Source organism: Triticum aestivum, chromosome 6B, assembly GCF_018294505.1.
Source record: "Triticum aestivum cultivar Chinese Spring chromosome 6B, IWGSC CS RefSeq v2.1, whole genome shotgun sequence".
In the NCBI taxonomy this organism is placed as follows: domain Eukaryota; kingdom Viridiplantae; phylum Streptophyta; class Magnoliopsida; order Poales; family Poaceae; genus Triticum; species Triticum aestivum.
In genome coordinates, this window is record NC_057810.1 from 424,233,146 (window position 1) to 424,254,083 (window position 20,938).

Consider the following 20,938-nt stretch of genomic DNA (forward strand, 5'->3'; position numbering starts at 1 on the left):
ATGGTGGTGCGACTAACAATAATTCATAAGCAAGATATGACATCTATATGATTTATCATGTGTTTAGTGCTACAAAAAATAATTTGATCAACGCAGATGAATTGCATTCAAAACAACGTTGACTTCAAACTGACAGAAGGTTTGCACCGCATAGTACAGACACACAGTACATACAACAAATCGCATGACCTCCACCAAGTGGCACTTGCATCCTAATTTAGTAACATGATCAAATCCATCCAACATAATCTTCAAGAAGATTTTAGGCTTCTCCATAAGTTATACCCACGCAGCTTACTCCCTCAGACAAAATAGATGCACCAACTGGTAACTGCTGCTGCTAATCATAGTTGTAGCTCCATGCCGATTCGATGTTAATCTTCACAAGAACATTTTCGATAGCAGCTGCTGGGCGAGGTACTGCCCTTCTGGCTCCTCCAGATAAATTTTGTCATTCAGATAATTTTGTAGATTATTGATAGCCTCTGGCTGAACTTTTGAGCCTTGTGCTTTCAAAGCTGGTATGAAATGCCGCGAAATTACATCTAGAATTTTCATGAACTGCGATCCATATTTCTTGTGAAGCGAAAAACCAGCCACCTAAAAAGAGCACAATCCTGGTTAGCTACAAGTCTGCATACACAGATAGTCAGACACAAGGCACACAAGTCCTGATGCAGATGTCTACCTTGAGGAAAGCATGAAGAGCAAAAGCAGTGGCTGGGATCGCTGGGAGAGTATTGAGGAACATTGCAAGCCATTTCCATCCCTCGGCTAAGCCATGTGGATGCCGCACACCTTTGATTTCTGTCTGTAGACAAAGTTATGCTGTCATATTTCTGCTCTATTACAAAATAACAGTCTGTTGAACACAAGTCTTCTATTCAAATAATAATGTGATAGCATACAAAATTCTGTCTCAAAATATAAGACCTTTTTTTAATGCTAAACTAGCCTACAAAAACGTCTTATACTCCCTCCGTTCGGAATTACTTGTCACAAAAATGGATGTATCTACAACTAAAATACATCTAGATACATTTGTTTTTTGGACGAGTAATTCCGAACGGAGGGAGTATTTTGAAACGGAGGTAGTACGTAATAACTTGTCAAGGTTCATCATATGTTGTAGTTGCATAAACCATGGCAAAACATAACTTATTATCACTATGCTGAAATTAAAAATAATGGATTGCGGTTAACAGGAAAACAGCCTATTATTGCGGAAAGGGCAGAACATAAAATACCGAGCAAATCTCAATCAGACTTAATTGATGCTTTTAGAAAACTGATTATATCTAGACAAGGACTATACACACCTGAATCATGGCAGCATACAGTTTGACGTATGCAACAACATTTACCAAATACTTCTCAGTGCTCTGAAGTTTTCCATCTTCTTCCTGGTAGCCAATAAGCCTGAAGTAATCTGTGTTTCGTGCTTGTGCCTAAGCAATTAAAGATCATGAAATGATCCAAAAATATGAGCCAAAAATATCAAAATAGTACATATTTTCAAACCATAAAATCAGGTGCATTCACAGTTTAAAAACATATACTCCCTCTGTAAACTAATATAAGAGCGTTTAGATAACTAAAATAGTGATCTAAACGCTCTTATATTAGTTTATGGAGGGAGTATATAACTCTGAGATTTGAAATATTGTATCTTTTGGGCACATGCTCTGAGAAATGGCAACACCAAAAACATAACGGCTTCTGTTTTTTCACCACCTCAAACTTAAGCAAGAAGATAAGAAAGCACAACAAATACTGAAAAGTTCAGTGACATCAAGACTTACATTCAAAGCATGCAGATGCTTTGGGACTGTGTACATGCAAACTTTGTTGAACTCAGCCAGAAGATAACCCATTGCATCTGGTACCTGAGTTACACACAGAATTAGAACTGATTGATTCTCATCATACTAGCGCTGCAGCAAAGAATGCACATATCTGAAGCCATATGAAATAGGGAAAAATTCATCTTGATAGCAATATGAGGATGCATAATTGCTTTTAAGACAGACAAATTGACAGCATATGTATGTTTATGACAGAGCATCTACAGTGGCCCTGTGTTTATCAGCACCATGTCGCACTTCTGTATCTGAGCTACTCAGAGACCATTTAAATTAGCATAAAATTAAATACAAAATAATTGTTCTCAGACCTCAGTTCCACACAACTCAAGCTGATATGTCATGCAAGGAAACCATATTTTCACCAAGACTACTTTAACTATCACAAGTTCAGAATAAGTCCTGGTAAACAAAACTGCAGCAATGTGCACTTGTGCCTACCAGAATATGTTACATGTACGGATGTACCAGACCTGCAAGAAAGAATTATCCACACATTATCTGTTCAGAAAGTTAACAGAATTTTCAGATTCACTTAACTATATAGTTATGTTGCCTGTTACATACTGAATTAACACCAACAAAATAGCAAATTGTAGTGATCAATCCACTCAGACTTGGTAATGACTAATGAGCAGTAACACTCCACAAAACGAAAAAGATACCTGATTAGTGACTAGTAGCATGACATATCCACAAGCAAAGGCCAATTTTCCAAAAGTCTTGTCCGTAGGATTCCGACTCTTGACTATTGAAATCATCTGTAAAGTAATATCAGGTAATTATTTAAGTGTACAATATTGAGAAAATGGGTCAATATGAATAGAAGTCACGTAATTTTCCACAATTGCTAGTTTCAATTCATGCATGGGTGCATAACTATGTTCAAAACAAAAAATAGCAGATACAGAAAACACACCATCTAGTACAAAGACAATGTGAATATAACAAATCAAGTAGTAATACCATGTTTCTCCCCAAAACAAAAGGTGTCACCATCAACGCACCAGCTAAAGTACATAACAAGAAAACCATGATTTGCTAATGATTCAGGTTCCTAAAGCAAGTGTTTAGGTTTTCATTTACATATATAACTCTACTAATACTTAAATAGAACCAATCCTGCCAATAGTGCACGCATGATCATTTTATAGGCCCATGGACTTGTTTGATAAGCCAGACATATATCATGATATTTTCTAAAAAGAAAATATAGCAGATAAATGTAGGCATGTAGCTACCTTGTCTGCAAATAAACGACAAGCGATTGGACGAGGACAATCTTGTCCATCTAAAGCTTTAATAAGCTCACTAGCCCTGGCTCTGCAAGGAACAATTAAGTAAGGATTCAAGTTAAATAAGAACTCATCAAATATTGACCTAACCAGCAACTAGTACGAACAAACTAACTACTCCCTTCCATCCATATTAATTGGCGCTGGTCTAGTACAAAACTAGTACAACTTTGTACTAGATCAGTGTCAATTAATATGGATCGGAGGGGGTTGTATTTGTATTTATCATGCACAAGCAATTGCGAAAGAAAAAAGACAAGGGAAAAAATAAAACAGAACTAACAACCTTGCAGGCATGCTGGTAAAACTGACAGCAACAGATGCTTAGAAGCAAGCATCCACAGCTTGAGTAGTAATTGAATGGTGCAAGCAAATGATGGACCATGCCTGATAAACATTAACTTGAATTGCTAATATGATGGTAAGGAATGCCAGGTTATTCTGGTGGCATGTTGATCCCATTATGGTACCTTATGTGGTCATACAAAACAGTGATGTAACCCGCTTCTCATTTCCCAAACCGTATGGAATCACTTCAGTATATACTTTATCTTTCCAAAGAACATAACACAATTCAGTCCCTCAATTTTCTATGAAATAGCAATCCTTTCACCACTGGCAAGATTGAATCACTTCCAATGTGGCATTTATTTAGAACCATTGTGATTGTTTACAAAAAGGAAGGATTACCACTCGATTTAACTAGGGTATATAAATAACTAATTATTTACTGCATTTGATATTCCTCTTTCTATCACTCAACAACAGAAACGAGCATTTTTCTTGAAGAAACAAGTTATAGTAGTAAGTTTGCATATCAAGAGACAGCTACAACCTATGTTTATAAAGCGGTAAAGCGAAGCGAGGCGCTAGGGGGGCGCCTCACTGCTTAAGCGATAAAGCGTAAAGCGAGGCGACGCTTTACACAGACTCTGAACCTGATGGGCAGTATAATAGAGCACCATTTAGTGAGACATATATATGTTGATTCTAATCCACCAGTGAGCCCATATATTCTGATCCATCCACTAAGCAGTAAGCAACTAGCCAATTGCTATAAGAGAGGCAGTAGCACCTAACAGCAGAGGAGTTGTGCATAGCATAACACACAACAGAGCAGAAAAGGCTGGTGCAGATCTGAGGAAGCTGCTGCCAGAGGAGAGAGGAAAGAGCTGAAAGCCTGGATATTTGCACGCTCTGGTTTTGGTTCTCTCTCTTTCTTTCCCCTCCTGTAACTGTTTCACATGTGAGCCCAGCCCTGTTTCCCTGCCAGGAATCTCTGTACCCTGCCTGGCAAGTCTAAGGCGTCCTCTCTGCCTTAAAGCGCCAATCAGGACGCCTAAGCAGGCGCTTCAGACGCTTTAGTGTCTAAGGCGGACGCCTTAGACACATGTCTAAAGCGAGTTGGACGCTTTGAGCCTGGAGGGCGCTCTAACGCTTAAGCGACGCTTTAGGGACGCTTTACAAACAGAGGCTACAACAACAACAACAACAACAACAACAACAAAGCCTTTAGTCCCAAGCAAGTTGGGGTAGGCTAGAGGTGAAACCCATAAGATCTCGCAACCAACTCATGGCTCTGGCACATGGATAGCAAGCTTCCATGCACCCCTGTCCATAGCTAGCTCTTCGGTGATACCCCAATCCTTCAGGTCTCTCTTAACGGACTCCTCTCATGTCAAATTCGGTCTACCCCGCCCTCTCTTGACATTCTCCGCACGCTTTAGCCATCCGCTATGCACTGGAGCTTCTGGAGGCCTGCGCTGGATATGCCCAAACCATCTCAGACGATGTTGGACAAGCTTCTCTTCAATTGGTGCTACCCCAACTCTATCTCGTATATCATCATTCCGGACTCGATCCTTCCTCGTGTGGCCACACATCCATCTCAACATACGCATCTCAACATACGCATATCAAGAGACAGCTGTTCCCACAATTTTAATCCAAAGTGGTATGAAAATATTTGTGAAGAGTACAAAGCATTGGAAATCCTCTATTCCTAAATAGTTGCAACCCACTATCTAATTTTCCTCTCCATTCAACAATGCCACATCATCAAGTCATGCATGTAGTCGTGTTCAAAAAAAGAAAAAGTCCTGCATGTAGTCATAAGTTACTTTTTTGCATTCATTATTCATGCAAAACATGCCAACTCATCAACTCATGCATGTCTTCTTCTTACGAACTTAGTCATGCAAAATGCTTTTACATTAGTTTTAGTTTATTTGGCACTAATTTATGCATTTAAGAGAGGATTCCTGCAGCAACACGCGAGGTATTGTCTAGTAACTTTAACCTTGATGCCTTACTTCATGTATTATGGTTGTCAATTCTTAAAAATATGGCATCAATGTGGAATTATGGATGGTTCTTCAATTTCCGACAGCCCTTGACAAGTTAGTTCCAAGTCATCACAATGGTAGCTTTCTTGTATATTAAGTGTCCTTATCTGAACTGAGCTCTAGCATTTAAGGAGTTGTATTTGTTAGTTGTATACTCACTTGACACTGTCAGTAGTTGGCATAAGTTTACTAATAGACTTTCCAATTTGTCGGTCATATCGGCTATACTCCTGCACAATATAACATGGTATCAGTCAAATACAGCCATACATACAGGTAAGCAGCATGCTAAATATAGGTCAGGGACTAACATATGGCGGTACAATGGAAACCCGGGAAGGGTTGACAGATCAGAATTAGCAAATCAACCAGTTGCAGCAAGTTGTTTAAAATTGCAATTCAAGACAAAGATCCTTCAGAGAAAATAAGACCTTGCTGAGGTAAATGTTTGATGGCACTTGGTCATGTAATGCGCGCCTCCGTGATTCCGCTTCTAATGCAGACCTGTCAGCATAAATTTTGATTCCTGGAATAAATAAGGTTAATTAATTAATCACAATCCCAATAAATCAAGCTACAGCAGATACAAAATTGATTTTTTTTCCTCGAATGAGGGAAAACACCTCACCCCACTTAACGATGTATACATCTAGTGTTGAACCGGTATGGGCCCTAGCCCATCAAGATCTGTCTCTTGGGCCCAAGCCCATGAGAGGTGCTGACCTAGAAGAGGAGCCCCTCTTCCCCCTGCCCCAGACAGAGCCGCCACATCCAAGACACACACTCACGCAGGCAACAAGACAGGAGGGGAGGCGCTGTGTGAAGGTACCCTTCTCCCGATTCAACATGGTATCGAGCCAGGCGACGAAGGTGGCGGCGTAGTCCCTCGCTGGAGAGGCGGCGGTGGGGCCCAGCGGGGTCAGGCGAGAAAGGAGGCTCGTGCGTGCGTGAGGCGGCGGGTCTGTTGTGGTGCGCGCGGCGGCGGCTGGGCTGGGCTCGAGGAGCTGCAACGCGGCCGGGAGGGAGCTGCTTCCTCTTGTCCTGCTTCGTGTCCCTGGGGTGGCTAGCTGCGAAGGGGGCGGCCGAGGAGGGCTGCTGCGGGCTGTGCAGGCGGCTGCGGCGGGAAGAAGAGGAGGAGGAGGAAGAAGGCGGCAGCGGATTTGGGCTGCGTGCGAGTCAGGCTGAGGCGGGGAGCTGCTGCTGTTGGTGCTGCTGAACAGAGGAGGATCTGCAGCAGCTGCTGCTGCCTTGTGCTGTTCCTGGGAGCTTGCTGAGCTGCTGGTGCTTTTCGGCTGCTTCTTGGTGCTGCGGCAGAGGAAGAAAGAGTGGTTGCCTGCTGGACTGCGCGTTCTGGAACAGGAAGAGCCTTGGCTGGACCGCTTGTGTACTTTACAGAGATTTTTTTTTCTCTGTGGACTTGCTGTTGTGAGCTTGGTGTTGTGGTGGTGGTGGTGGTGCTCCTTGGAAAAAAAGACTCTCCGAGGCTGAGTTTTGCTGTTGCTGCTCATCCCGCCAAACGATGGCTGAACCAACTGGTCTTGCCGAGGCTTTGGAGAAGCTCGCTAAGATCCTCGCGGAGTCCAACTCTGGGGCCATCGTTCCTCGACAGGAAGTGGCTCAAAAGCTTGAAATGTCGCCCCTGGACATGAAGCTAGAGGGGGCAACAAATTATTTGAGCTGGTCCAGAAGGGCTTTGTGGGCTGTGGAGCAGAAGGAGCTTGATGGATATTTGTTGGGCACCGTTGTAGAACCAAGGGACACGAGTAGTGCAGAGGGCAAGAGGTGGAAGGTCATCCACTCTGTACTTATGGTGTGGTTGTTGAACTCCGTGGTGCCCTCCATTGGACGCTCTGTGGAGGGGCTATCCTCACCTGCTGAGATATGGAAGATTCTGTCCACTCAATACTCTGGCAAGGGCAATGTCATGCTCATTGCTCAGATTGAGGACAAGATTAGGTTGCTGCGTCAAGATGATGGCATGTCAGTGATGACATACGTGGCAGAACTGCAGGCTCTGTGGGCTGACCAGGATAACTGTGATCCCTTGGAACTCTATGATGCGGCTTCAATAGAGTCAGGCCATAAGTGGATGGCACGCAGGCGTGTGCTGAAATTTTTGGCTGGCCTCAAAGGTTGCTTTGATGGCAGGAAGGCTTCCCTGTTGCACCAACCTAGTCTGCCTACCATTCCTGAGGCTATTGCAGCGATGACTCAAGAGGAGGTGCGCCTATCCCTTGAGCATGCAGCCATGAAGGTTGTGCCAGCTTCGACATTTGCAGTCACTGAGCGCATGGAGTGGGGAGATCCCACCAAATGTCATATCTGTGGGGAGGTAGGTCACTGGAAGAGAGAATGTCCAACTCGTGGCAGAGGCAGGGGATATAACAGAGGGGGAGCAGGCAGAGGTAGAAGTGCTCGAGGCAGAGGTGGATACTCAGAGACCTCATGGAGCCAGGCTTCTAGAGGTAGAGGTGGCTACTCAGGACACTCAGGGGGTCAGCGGGCTCACATGGCCGTTGCAGGAGACACTGGGACGTCCAAAGGCAAAGATGTAGATGATGTTGCCTATGGAGACTTTGCTCACTGGGCCTCCACTGATGAAGGTAATCCGGAAAGAGCATCTCTTGCTACTAATGAGAGTGCTCCAGAGTGGGTTCTTGACTCTGGAGCATCTAAGCATGTTGCTAGTAACTCATGTGTGTTCGAATCTTACACTAAGCATCCTCCCTCTCACACGAGCACTATACAAACGGCTGATGGCACAAAACAACCAGTCATCGGGGTTGGTACAGTAAAGTGTACTCCGACCATTTCCCTATCGTCAGTTTTACATGTGCCAGCCTTTCCTGTCAATTTGGTCTCTTTCAGTGCACTCATTGATCAAATGGACTGTCGTGTGATCCTTGACAAGTTCGGTTGCTTGATTCAGGAGCGACAGACGAGCCAGACGGTTGGGACTGGCACCAGGCGTAGGGGGCTCTGGTACATGGACCAGGAGGTGCAGCCGGACTTGGTGTGTGCTGTGACCATGGAGGATAAGGAGAAGCAGGCGATGATCCATCATTGTAGGATGGGGCATGTATCTTTTGATAAGATGAGTAGAATATTTCCGGATGTTATGTGTGGCATAGGCAAAGGCAAGCTGACATGCGATGCTTGTGAATATGCAAAACACACACGGGCCTCATATGTGAGTAAGGGGCTCAGGAGCATATCTCCTTTTATGCTTATTCATTCGGATGTATGGACTAGCCCAGTGGTGTCAATGAATGGGAAGAAGTATTTTGCTACCTTTATTGACTGCTATTCTCGCATGACTTGGATTTACTTGATGTGTCACAAGGATGAGGTGTTTAGCTGTTTTCAGAACTTCCATGCTCTTGTAAAGAACCAGTTTCAGGTACAGGTCAAGGTGCTCAGGACGGACAATGGAACGGAGTATGTGAACAACATTTTTGGGGCTTTCATGGCTGACCATGGGATTCTTCATCAAACTTCATGTCCGGACACCCCCCCTCAGAATGGAGTGGCCGAACGGAAGAATCGTCATGTTCTTGAGGTTGCTCGGTCGTTGATGTTTACCATGAATGTGCCTAAGTTCTTGTGGGATGATGCAGTTATGACAGCCACATACTTGATCAACCGAACACCTTCCAGGATACTTGGCATGAAATCTCCGTCTGAGTTGATCATTGGAGATAATAAGTTTGTTGTTCCCCCAAAGTTGTTTGGCAGTACCTGCTTTGTTCGTGATCACCGACCATCTGTTGGCAAGCTTGATTCTCGGGCAGTGAAGTGTGTCTTTCTGGGATACTCGTCTAGTCAGCAGGGGTATAAATGTTGGTGTCCCTCTGAAAAACGCAGGTTTGTAAGTATGGACGTTACATTCAGGGAGTCTGAGCCATTCTATGGTGAGCCGACTGATCTCAGTCTGTTGTTTGCAGAGCTTGACCACCTACACCCTGTGCATGATGGTCAAGAGGGGGAGAAGGATGTGTCTCATACTCACGGTGATCCTGTGGACATTAACACTGATAATGATGTGCAGGCTCAGGTTCAACCAATAGTGGGTACAATTCCGGTTAGTACCATCACTGATCATGATGTGCGGGCTCATGCCGAGCCAACTGTCGATACACTTAAGATTGGTGCTCTCCAGGTTCCTGTTCGGGATCGATGGCAGACGAATACCCTGGTGTACTCTCGGCGGCAACCACAAGTGCAGGGGGAGCAGCAAGGCAGGGAGGCAAGAGTGCAGGGGGAGCAGCAAGGCAGGGAGGCAAGAGTGCAGGGGGAGCAGCAAGGCAGTGAGGCAAGAGTGCAGGGGGAGCAGCAAGGCAGTGAGGCAAGCTCATCTGACACAGTGGAGCTGCCCATTGCATTGCGAAAACCTACACGTGAAGCGGCAAGGAAGGGTGAGGTAGCAAGGAAGGCTCTGCCAAAGGATGATGCTTGTGATGACCTTGATATTGGCAATTTTGTGTCTTACAAGGCTTTGTCACCTTCATATAAGGCGTTTGTTGCCTCTCTGCAAACTGTGTCTATCCCTAGGGATTGGAAGGCTGCAAAGCAAGATCCGAAGTGGCGTGAATCGATGATAGAGGAGTTAGAAGCATTGAAAAAAAACAAGACATGGGTGCTAACCACATTGCCGGCAGGAAAGAAAGCAGTGAGTTGTAAGTGGATTTTTACTGTGAAGCAGAATCCTGAGGGCAAGGTGGAACGGTATAAGGCTAGATTGGTTGCCAGAGGATATAGTCAAACTTATGGAATTGACTATGATGAGACATTTGCTCCAGTTGCAAAGATGAACACGGTACGGGTATTAGTCTCGTGTGCTGCAAACTTTGGGTGGAAATTGCACCAGTTAGATGTCAAGAATGCCTTCTTACATGGTGACTTGAAAGAAGAGGTATACATGGAGATACCGCCAGGTTTTGGCACAGAACAGACTACGGGGAAGGTATGCAGGCTGAAGAAATCCTTGTATGGTCTGAAGCAATCGCCGAGGGCATGGTTTGATAGGTTCAGATGAGCTGTTTGGAATATGGGGTATGGCCAATGTAATGGTGACCACACGGTGTTTTATAGACACACTAATAAGAAGATCACCATTGTTGCAGTGTATGTTGATGATATCATCATCACTGGAGATGATGAGGAGGAAATAAAGAGAGTGAAGGGGTGTCTGAGCAAGGAGTTTGAGGTAAAAGACTTAGGAAATCTAAAGTACTTCCTTGGCATAGAAGTGACCCGGACAGAGAAGGGAATATCTTTGTGCCAACGAAAATACACCTTGGATCTTTTGAGTGACATGGGCATGATGGGATGTCGTGCAGCCCCTACTCCAATTGAACAAAATCATCAAGTAACAGCACAATCAGGTGAGCTAGTGAATAAGGAAGATTATCAGAAGCTGGTTGGGAGGTTATTGTACTTGTGTCATACTAGGCCTGACATTACGTATGCCGTGGGGGTGGTGAGCAGATACATGCATGAACCAAGGAGAGGGCATCTTGATATTGTTCACAGAATCCTGAGATACTTGAAGGGGACTCCGGGTAAAGGGTTGTGGTTTGCGAAGAGTGGACATCTAGAGGTGGATGGCTATAGTGACTCTGATTGGGCTAGCTGTCAAGATGATAGACGATCAACTTCAGGTTACTGTGTGTTTGTGGGAGGAAATTTGGTGTCATGGAGAAGCAAGAAACAGAATGTTGTGTCTAGATCAACAGCAGAAGCTGAATATAGAGCATTATCTCAAGGATTGTGTGATATGCTCTGGGTGAAGCACCTACTATGCGAGTTGAAACTCTTGAGGAAGGGACCCTTAAGGGTGTGGTGTGACAATCAGTCAGCTATAGCCATTGCTAATAACCCAGTTCAACATGATAGGACGAAGCATGTGGAAATTGATCGCTTCTTCATTAAAGAGAAACTTGATGCTGGGATCATCAGCCTTACTCATGTCAGCTCTGGGCAGCAGTTTGCAGATTGCTTGACAAAGGGACTGGGAACAAAGGACTGTAACGTGGCGTGTGACAAGATGGGGATGATAGATATCTACCACCCATCTTGAGGGGGCGTGTTGAACCGGTATGGGCCCTAGCCCATCAAGATCTGTCTCTTGGGCCCAAGCCCATGAGAGGTGCTGACCTAGAAGAGGAGCCCCTCTTCCCCCTGCCCCAGACAGAGCCGCCACATCCAAGACACACACTCACGCAGGCAACAAGACAGGAGGGGAGGCGCTGTGTGAAGGTACCCTTCTCCCGATTCAACATCTAGGTACATCCATTTCTGCGACAAGTAATTCCGGGCGGAGGGAGTAGTAGGAAACCAACGGTTGATAGATAGCAAACTTGATATAGAAATAGAATATTATTGGTAAACTGTGAATACATCACGGTGCAAATACAGATGTTTTATTTCCCTGTTTGTGCTCAAAGAGCATGATATGTGTTTCATGCAAGCACTGGACAATCCTTAGCATGGTTCCCAGAATCCAACACACAGAATTTTAGGAGTAAATAATGCCCTCAGTACAACAACTTGGCTTGCAGGGCGCTTTAGTTCAAGATCTCACAAAACACTTGTTTGGCACCCTGGACTTAGCTTGTGGGGTGCATACAGTTCAAACAACGCAACCACAGTGTATAGTGCCGATCTGGCTTGCGGGGCGTTGCCTCCAAAATCCACCTCACTTCCGAATCCATCGTCCTTCCCTTGTGCCTCATCGCCTCCATTCCTCGCCCGAACCTAGGGAACTGCAGCAGCTGCCTCCAAGAACAGGTCATTTGGAGCTGCCATGGGCTCATCATCGGCCACACGATGTTGAGGATGAAACCGTATCGGAAGCTGGTGGATAGCCCAGACTGCAAGCAAAGGGGTAGTGAAAGTGTACACTTTGTTGACGACAGGAAACTTCGACAAGGACTACTACCAATGCCTGAACCACAACCCAACTTGAAAAATGCACTAGAGATCACGGGATGCCGAGCAGTCACCGCTGTATCATTAGTTCATTACCTGCCTCGAGTACGTCAGACCAATTGGATACATGGACGCGATTATGAGGTTTCTAAAGTTCCGCACGCGCCAGGGGTGGGGTGGGAGGGGGGGTCTGCAAAAATTATGGAGGATAGGAGCTGTGTGGGCTTGTCATGCCCGGTGCACGTGTGACTCTGTCCACGCACTTTCCATGTGGGATGGCCATGTCCGCTGTATAAGCGCCATGCCATCATGTGGACCTTACATGCTCCCACAAGCAAAGTTACGGGTCCGGAACGAGCATTATGCAATTTGTTGTACTGCACCGTTATTTACTGGAATTTTTTAATAAGACAAAAGCTTTCACATTGACAATTTCTGAAGAATATAAGAAATAATATCTGCAAAAAGTGTGTATCTCCACCCAGGTTGATTCAAATCCAGTATTCTCTCTTTTTTACCTACTTCAGAAGGTTATGAAATAATTTTATAAATATACACACGACATGGTGTCGAACATGCTAATATAAGTATACTTGCAATCTTTGGTGAAATATGACTCCATGCAGCATACACACGACAAACAAATTCTGTATCCTTGGATAGCATGCTATTAACTACTCTGCCCTGTACTAGTTTGTTATGTTTGTATCAAATTTTGCAAGTGTACATGCTATGCCTGGATGAATATTCATGAATATCTTTTCAACTTATTACACAACTAACTGAAATGAACCAAAAGGAGACATTATTGGCTCAATTAACCCGGTTTGAGAAAACCCACTTAAACAACTTATGCAAGCGCTAACTGCACTTTAAGTGCACAAAACGACATAAAATATGGAGTTCAGAGAATTCACAAGCAAGCATTTGCACGTATTTTCACTAAGAGGAAAAACATAGCTACAAGAGTTTAGAGGTAACTGTAAAAGTATTGACTTTGCAAATCGGTTATATAGAAGTGAAACACACCTGGTAATTCTGATTTGATTTCAGTACTGGTTGCCATTGTTGCATGGGCAACACTGTTCTGAGAAATTTGGCTAGATGTGGAAACTGCTTCTGCCCTCGATTTAGCAGCTTCCTTTTCTACAGCTTCCTTTTGAGCAGCTTCATATGCTGCTTTCTGTGCATCAGCTGCTAATTTTGCAGTTGCCTTCTGCCTGGCCTGCATCATCATTCATGAACTTTCAGGTTAAGTGCACAAGCATTTTACTGACTAGAAGTTAAGTGAAGAAAAAAAAGTTTCCTGAAATAACAGTTAGTGATATAAAAACTGAGGAAAAAACAGAATACCTAACTGGAGGAAAAAAGTAATAACAACCAACAAAATATCACAGCAAAACCTGATGAAACTCAACAATCTACTTTGATCGATACAAAACAACCCACTCCACACCAAATGTTACAGAAATGGACTAGGGACACAAATACCACGTCATGTGTATAAAAACAGACCAGGTGACCGACAAATCTGGGCAAACAAACCTCTGCTTCTTGTCTGGCCCTTTCCTGTTTTATTTTTTCTTCCTTCATAGATTGCTCCCTTCTTTTAGCTTCTTCAACAGCTGCATCATCTCTTATTCTACGTTCCACAATCTGGGATTTTTGTTCATGATCCCTTTGGACCATAGATAAGTGTTTATCGAGTACTTCTGCACTACAAGAAGCAGTAAGGTAACATGATAATGAGTCTTAACAAAAGATTGTACTCCCTCCGTTCGGAATTACTTGTCTCGGAAATGGATGTATCTAGACGTATTTTAGTTCTAGATACATTCATTTTCGAGACAAGTAATTCCGAACGGAGGGAGTAATAGATTAAAAGTGTTACAACATACATGATGTGACAATGTGAGTCTCTGACTCAGAAGTCACAAAGGAAGACAGTCTATATACAAACCCTATCAAGAAACGTTTCATTATAGTTAACGGCTCAATGGTATCATTATACTTCGCAGATTGTCCCGAAGACCAAAGGTTATCTTTGTTAAAAACATAAAACTCTGAAGAATGAATTGAAATGCTAGGCTTTAAATGGTACAATTGTCAGATATTGTAACAATAATGCACAGAACTAGAACATTAATACAATCATATAATTTGCAGTTTAACAGAACATACTCATGAAACAAGCAGGGAAATGGCATTCTTATAAAGAAAAGGAGATACTTGGGACAAAAGATGTCATCATATCGGGTCCCCAATAGAAGATCTCTTGGGGTGCTAAGATATAAATATGGTACCAAAGCGAACAGATTACATAACCAAACACTTGTTTTCAAGAGTCAAGAACCTTAGGTCCCGTACTCTCATCATTTAGCCAAACTCCGCATTGCAAGCATACCAGCATAGAGTGTATTCATATTATTATGCATGACACAGCTCAACTAATTGTAACTTGTAAGCAAGAAAAGGCAAACTCATTATGCAAATTAGTTCGCACTTGAACATTGAAACCTAGAACTTCTACAAAAATCACTCCTTGCTCACATAAGCAGCATACTTAAAGAAATTATAATCCGAGATGTTGCGTATGCTGGAGAAACACCAAACAGAGAATTAAACTAATAGGCTAGCGGTAGATTGCTATGTGCCAAAAGTCACCAGTAACCTATCATCAAGATTAATGCTGGACTAGTATGAGAATTCCATTTGCATCTTAAATCTCAAATATTACTAACCAAAGATCCAGTAAAATATAAAAAAGTTGTGATTCTAAAAAACTGCAATATAGTTTCAGAGGCACTAGAAATAAAATAAAAAAATAGAAGTGCGTACATTTTTCTCTGGAATTGGACATCTAGCCTTCTATCTATCTCCTTTCGTGATTCTGCATATTTCTGAAGTCGAGCAAATGATGTGATTGTTCTCTGGATTTCGTTTTGGTGGCATACCTCCAATGAAGATAACTTGCTTCTAACTTCCTCCTGAAGATCAAACAGCATGAGTGAAGAAAACAAACTATTTAAAGTATCAAATAAGGGTTGTGCCACAATACATCGTGGTCAAAGCATGACAATGACACTGTTCAGAAAATATTTAAATAATTAAATTCAACAAAGTTTCATAATGAATATTGTTCGATCAGCAAAGTGAAGTGTCATCACAGAAATACATGTCTACTACAATGTGTCTTTATACTTTGTGTACTATTATCACATCAAACGTGTCATAGCTTAAGAAATGACATTTTTGTTAAAAATCCTGGAGAAATCCATGCTCCACTATCCAGCTATAATCCAAGATCGAAAGAAAACCACCCAACAGAAAAGACAATAAGTGAATGTAGAATAGGTATATCAACATTTACCGAGATGCAATAATAAGAAATTTACTTCATTGGGGTCCCTGTTATTTCACTCCCTGGATCGTAATATTCATTGTGCTGATCTTTCATGTGTTCAAAAATTTTCACGTCAAGTTACCAACTAACAAGAGTACCCTTGTTTTTTTCGGTTCCTGCACTGCGCAAAGTTTTTTCTTGGTTCCTGGATCGTAATCTTCATTGTGCAGAACTTTCATGTCTCATTATGCAAATTATGTTCAAAATCTAGAGGTGCGTTCCATCAATTGCCAGTATAGCATGTCCAGTACGCTTAAACAGAACCAAGAAGCTTGAAAAGATGTGAAGTTCTCACATGCCCCGAACACTTAAAAGGCAGTTGTAATACACAAACCTTTGCAGGAAAAAACATCCGGCGCGGTATAACTAACAGTTACCCTAAAATGCAATGAGGAAAAATGACAAAAATGCAATGTGCTCTACTACTGATAGATAAGGTAAAATCATGGAAACATCACTAGCATACTGTGTTTATTAGAGAGGAACAACAGAGTACAACTTCTGGTACACACTTGAATTTTGAGATAATGATCGCGTTCCAGCTCAAGCAGAATGCTTTTCTCTAGGCTCCTTTTCTCCATCAGGTGGTATGATGTACTGCAGCTATCTAATTCATCCCCTGATTCTTCAAAGCTGCTAGGAATAAACAAATGAGATAACTTAGCTCAGTATGTGGTAAATGAACTGTGATGTGCTTATTTTTAAGCTGTTGCAGATAAGAATTCCCAAAAGTTCATTGCTCTTCTTTGTAAATAAAATTAAATGTGGATAAATCAGGTTGACTAATGACTGTCCTCTCACAATCCATCTAATGTGTTCTGCAATGAGAAGTTATAGAATGATTGAAAAATAGGCAGGTAACCAAAAACTCAGTTTCCAAAAGCAGTTCAACACCACAAGGTTATCATAATCCACCTCAGTGTCAAACGAGCGGTAGAATACATGGCATGCATATACTCATGATGCAGACTCCTATAATTCTGCAGAGCAAACAAGAAAAAAATGCTGCAGACATAGTCAATGGCTCAATGGTACCATTATACTTTGCAGGTTGGCCTAATAAGACCAAAGGCTATCTTCAGCTTACGAGATGTCAGGCGGTCCAATTCACGTGATATTGACAAATTATGGCACACAAATTTCATGAGAAAAAATGAAAAATGCAACTGCAGGAACCAAATTGCAGTGTCAAACTCTCACCTGCATTCGAGATCATTACATGAGAACCTGGCTCCGGTCACAAGAGCCCGGGCATCCTCATTATCGTCTTCCTCCTCCGTGTCGTCTTCCTCCTCAATCCGCATCACAAAGGCCTTCTTCCTTGCGCTGCCACCGCCAGCCCTAAATAGACCAAAAAATAAAAGCAGAGTCAAATTCATCGGCAAATCAAACGAGCCTAAAATTGCAATAGAGATGCGACATACCACTCCGGCTGCTGCTTGAGGGGCGTGGGGGGCGCGGCGCGGCGGGTGGCTTCGAGTGCGTCGAGCTCGGTGAGGACGTCGCCGAGGGTCCAGCTCGGGCGGGGGTCGAGCGCCCTGGGGCATCGCAGCTCCAGGCGCGCGTACGCCCTGCGAGGAGGTGGGCAGGGGAGGCAAGGTCAGTCTCGAGGAACACCGGCCAGATGGAGGCAGCGGGGGTGCGAAAAACGGCGATGCGGGGGTTACATGGCGGTCGTCGGCGGCGAGGCAGCGCTCGACCTCTAAGCGCACGCGCCCTGCCCGGCCGAAACTTGACGAGGTGCCGCGCGACGGAGGTGGGCGGCGGGCGGCGGCCCTGGCGCCCAGGTGCGGTCGATTCAGCGCGTTTGAAAAGAGAGAAGGGCACCGATTGGTGAAACTAGTAAGCGTGCACGTACAACGCATGTTTTATAATCCACAATAGAAATATCTTTGAATTTTGTTAGTTATTCTTTAAGCGAGTTTTTTTCTAACCGTGCCACTTAAATATGTCCCATGCGCAATGATGTAAGCGAGTGTAACACATATCTTCACATAAAATTCATGACCACATAAACATATTATAATTAGTTATAAAAATACTTAAGAAACAAGTAAGCAACATCCTCACAATTAATTCTTTGATGGTTTTCTCTTAAAGGTCAATCTATTTATGACATTTATAATGCTTCATTCTTTGTTCCATATCTGGGACATTGTTTAGAGATTCATTTCCTGCATACATCAAAATATGTATCAAAAAATCGTCTTCTCTGTACACTGTCTTCGTACATATGCATTATATACAACAATGTTATAAAAAATTCATGTGCAACATGTATACATAGTTACTTTTCAAATAACAATACACCATAATAATTATGAAGATACATACCGAATATACCTGTTTAGAAGTGTTGGATGAAAAATCCCCCGTAAAGTACTCCATGAATTTAACATCCACAGACCATAGGATGAGCATGATTTACAGAATTTGAATATATTATAAATAAAAATAATTATCAATTTATATAAATAGTTTTATAAAAATAATTGAAAACATTAAATTATCATGACTGAACCTTTATTTTTAACCCTTGCCCTATCTACAAGAAGAATCGCACGACTCCAGCTAAATAGGACACGCTCTAATAATCCTTAAAAAATGACACGCTGGAATAAAAAAAATGGAAGGCCCAGACCCCACACTCACTCACGGTCTCAAACCCATCACCTACCTCCCCACCGCCCATCGAGTTGCTGCCCCTGTCTCTCAGTCGTTCCCCATTCCGTAATCTTCAGCTCCCTCTCACGACCTCACCCTCCCCTTCGTCCCTACCTCTAGCGCGAGGACTCACACGCCCTGCTCTTCCCCGCCCCTTCCAGTCGAACCCGGTCGCCGAAGTGCACGAGGAGGCGCTCGAGCTAGTCGTGCTCGCGGGCGAGCCGGCCTTAGGCGACGTCGGAGGCGGATGCGGAGGCGTGGGACTCACCGGCGGCGACGCCCTGCCCTGCCTGGCCTCACCCGCGGTGAGACACGCCGTCCCGCGTCACCCGCGCCCAGCTCGAGTACGAAGGCGTGGAGCAAGATGGCGGGGCCGCCGTGGCCGTGACGGCGGGTTGTGGTGGTCGATCTCGGCGAGGCGGCGACGACTGCGGCTCCATGGCGAGCGCGAGGCGGGAGCGGCGGAGGTTGGTGCGCCACGGAGGAAGTTGAAGAGCGAGGGCGTGAGGGGCTGGCCATCCTCGCGAAGCCGGTGGAAAGGGGGCTTCGATCCTATCTGATGCAATTATTCTTGGGGTTCCTGTATAAGAGATATATCTACGGTGCTCAGCTCAGCCTACCTTCGATTCGTACGGCGTCGCCCATGGATCCTCATGTCAGTTTAGGAATTTCCCCCATCAATTTGGTTTCCTGCTTTACGGTCATGCAATGCCAATTTAGGATCATGTGAAAATAAATTCAATCTGTATCTGGTGCGAGGCCGTCCAAGTCAGCCCGTGCCTCTGCATTTTCTGTCCATGTTTTTGGCTAATTTTAGAAGTCCCCGCCATGAATGAAAAGAAAACATGGACAGGATAGTCCATTTTCATCTTGCTAGTTTTGCATAAACAAGACACTACGGAGGATTGAGAGATGGTGAAATTGAACAAAATAAATAAATTAGGAGGTGTCTACTCATAATAATACTTAGCCATGCTAGTTTGTCATCTTTATTTGCATCACTTGTTCATCATGTATTATATCTTTATTAAGCAACTTTTTTATGTTTAGAACTCTTTATGGCTGAATCTGGTTAGGCACATTTTCAGTTCAGTTTTGCCGTATAGTTATCTTCTGATGGCTGCATGCAGCTTTTCACCCTTCAGTAAGGAGTCCTTTATTTGTTGTAGATCCTTGTCGCCCATGAGTGATGGACGTTGTATAGTTATGCAGTGCTGCTGGTGTGAAGGTTATTACCCTTTATGGTTTATTTTTCTTTGATCATATCTTCTTTCCATCTATATCTACTTCAAATATTCTTTCCATGGAATCTCAACCGATTGGGTTTGTAATAGGAGGTTTGGATCATGCAGTTTGCAGATATTCAGTTATAAAATATTTGTGGTTCATCAGTTCCTTTTGTGCATGTTGTCAAGAATGTGTCATATGAGCCAAGATTCAAACGCTTCTGGATGTGAATTTGACAAAACGGATCATCTTAGGTACTAATAGAAATATTTACTTCCAAATTTCCAATTTCTCCTTCATGTGGCCATGTTACAGATATTTGATTAAAAAAAATCTTTACTACACATGATCTGCCTATGTTACAAATATTTGATTAAAAAATTCTGTTTCAACGGATATTGGATTTTGTTACGGTCTGGTTCATTCTCACTGTTGTTTAATCTTTCAGTTTGGAGGTGTCTCTCTTCTGTATATTGATAACTATCTGTTTCTAGTAGGATGAGTGTCCTGAAGAATCGGAAGATGCTGCAAAACATGATGATGTGATACTGCCATGCTATTTCTACTGGTCTCTCTGCTAGTGCCTTATCGCTCGTTCACCAATCTCCATCCTCACCATGGTCTCTGTACTCAACAAGGGTGAACTCTACAAGTTCTAGTAGGCTCCTCGGTGACTCCTCACAGGAGAGCTTTTGGCCTGATCTGATGGAGCTGAGAGGTATGCATGCAAGTTTAGCTGATTTCCTTTACTGATCTGTAGCGGCATAGTTGATTTGTCACAGTAAAAGAGATAGAGCGGTCTGATTGTGCAAAATGAACTCTACATATGTATAGCTCTTAGTTCTTGTTACAGTCAAACATGAACCATTTCCACATAGAAAACCATTAATTAGAGATGTAAAACGAAAGGCTTATAGCATTCTGTTATCCAACTGTTTATATTTTTTAGAACTCTATTCTCAAAATTATAATCCCGAGTAATGCTGCAACAGGTCAAAGGAAGAAGTCAAACCTGAAGAAGTGCAGGGAGGAAATTACAGCTGCGTGTGTCCGGCTGGTTCAGGGGATGTGCAGGGCGGCCGTAGCCATGCGGGTGTCGAGGCAGGCGATCTCGCGGATGGATGCCATGCTGCGAGGGTAGGCTCCTGGGCGCCCGCTACGTTGATGACGGATTCCACGCTACGAGCGGCAACAACCCGCGACAATCGGCGA

General features: G+C 43.5%; 1 protein-coding gene across 3 annotated transcripts; it reads right to left on the reverse strand.

Moving 5' to 3' along the window:
• Window positions 1-4: 4 nt before the first annotated feature.
• Window positions 5-17,657, reverse strand: LOC123137330 (protein GLE1). 3 transcript variants are annotated; one of them, XR_006468070.1, is made up of 15 exons: window positions 17,503-17,657; window positions 17,260-17,406; window positions 17,036-17,176; window positions 16,348-16,471; window positions 15,271-15,419; window positions 13,978-14,149; window positions 13,462-13,657; window positions 5,934-6,028; window positions 5,662-5,732; window positions 3,104-3,185; window positions 2,528-2,623; window positions 1,803-1,886; window positions 1,320-1,448; window positions 689-807; window positions 5-600 (listed from the first exon to the last, which is right to left on the reverse strand). XR_006468070.1 is itself a non-coding variant. In XM_044557046.1 (15 exons), coding segments are annotated over exons 1-15 (1,827 nt in total). In that variant the 5' UTR covers window positions 17,505-17,657; the 3' UTR covers window positions 5-381. The 3 variants fall into 3 exon arrangements, 2 of the variants coding, with proteins under 2 accessions (XP_044412981.1, XP_044412980.1); XM_044557046.1 differs by having other exon boundaries at window positions 689-811; window positions 16,348-16,468; XM_044557045.1 differs by having other exon boundaries at window positions 689-811.
• Between the last annotated feature and the right edge of the window lie 3,281 nt (window positions 17,658-20,938).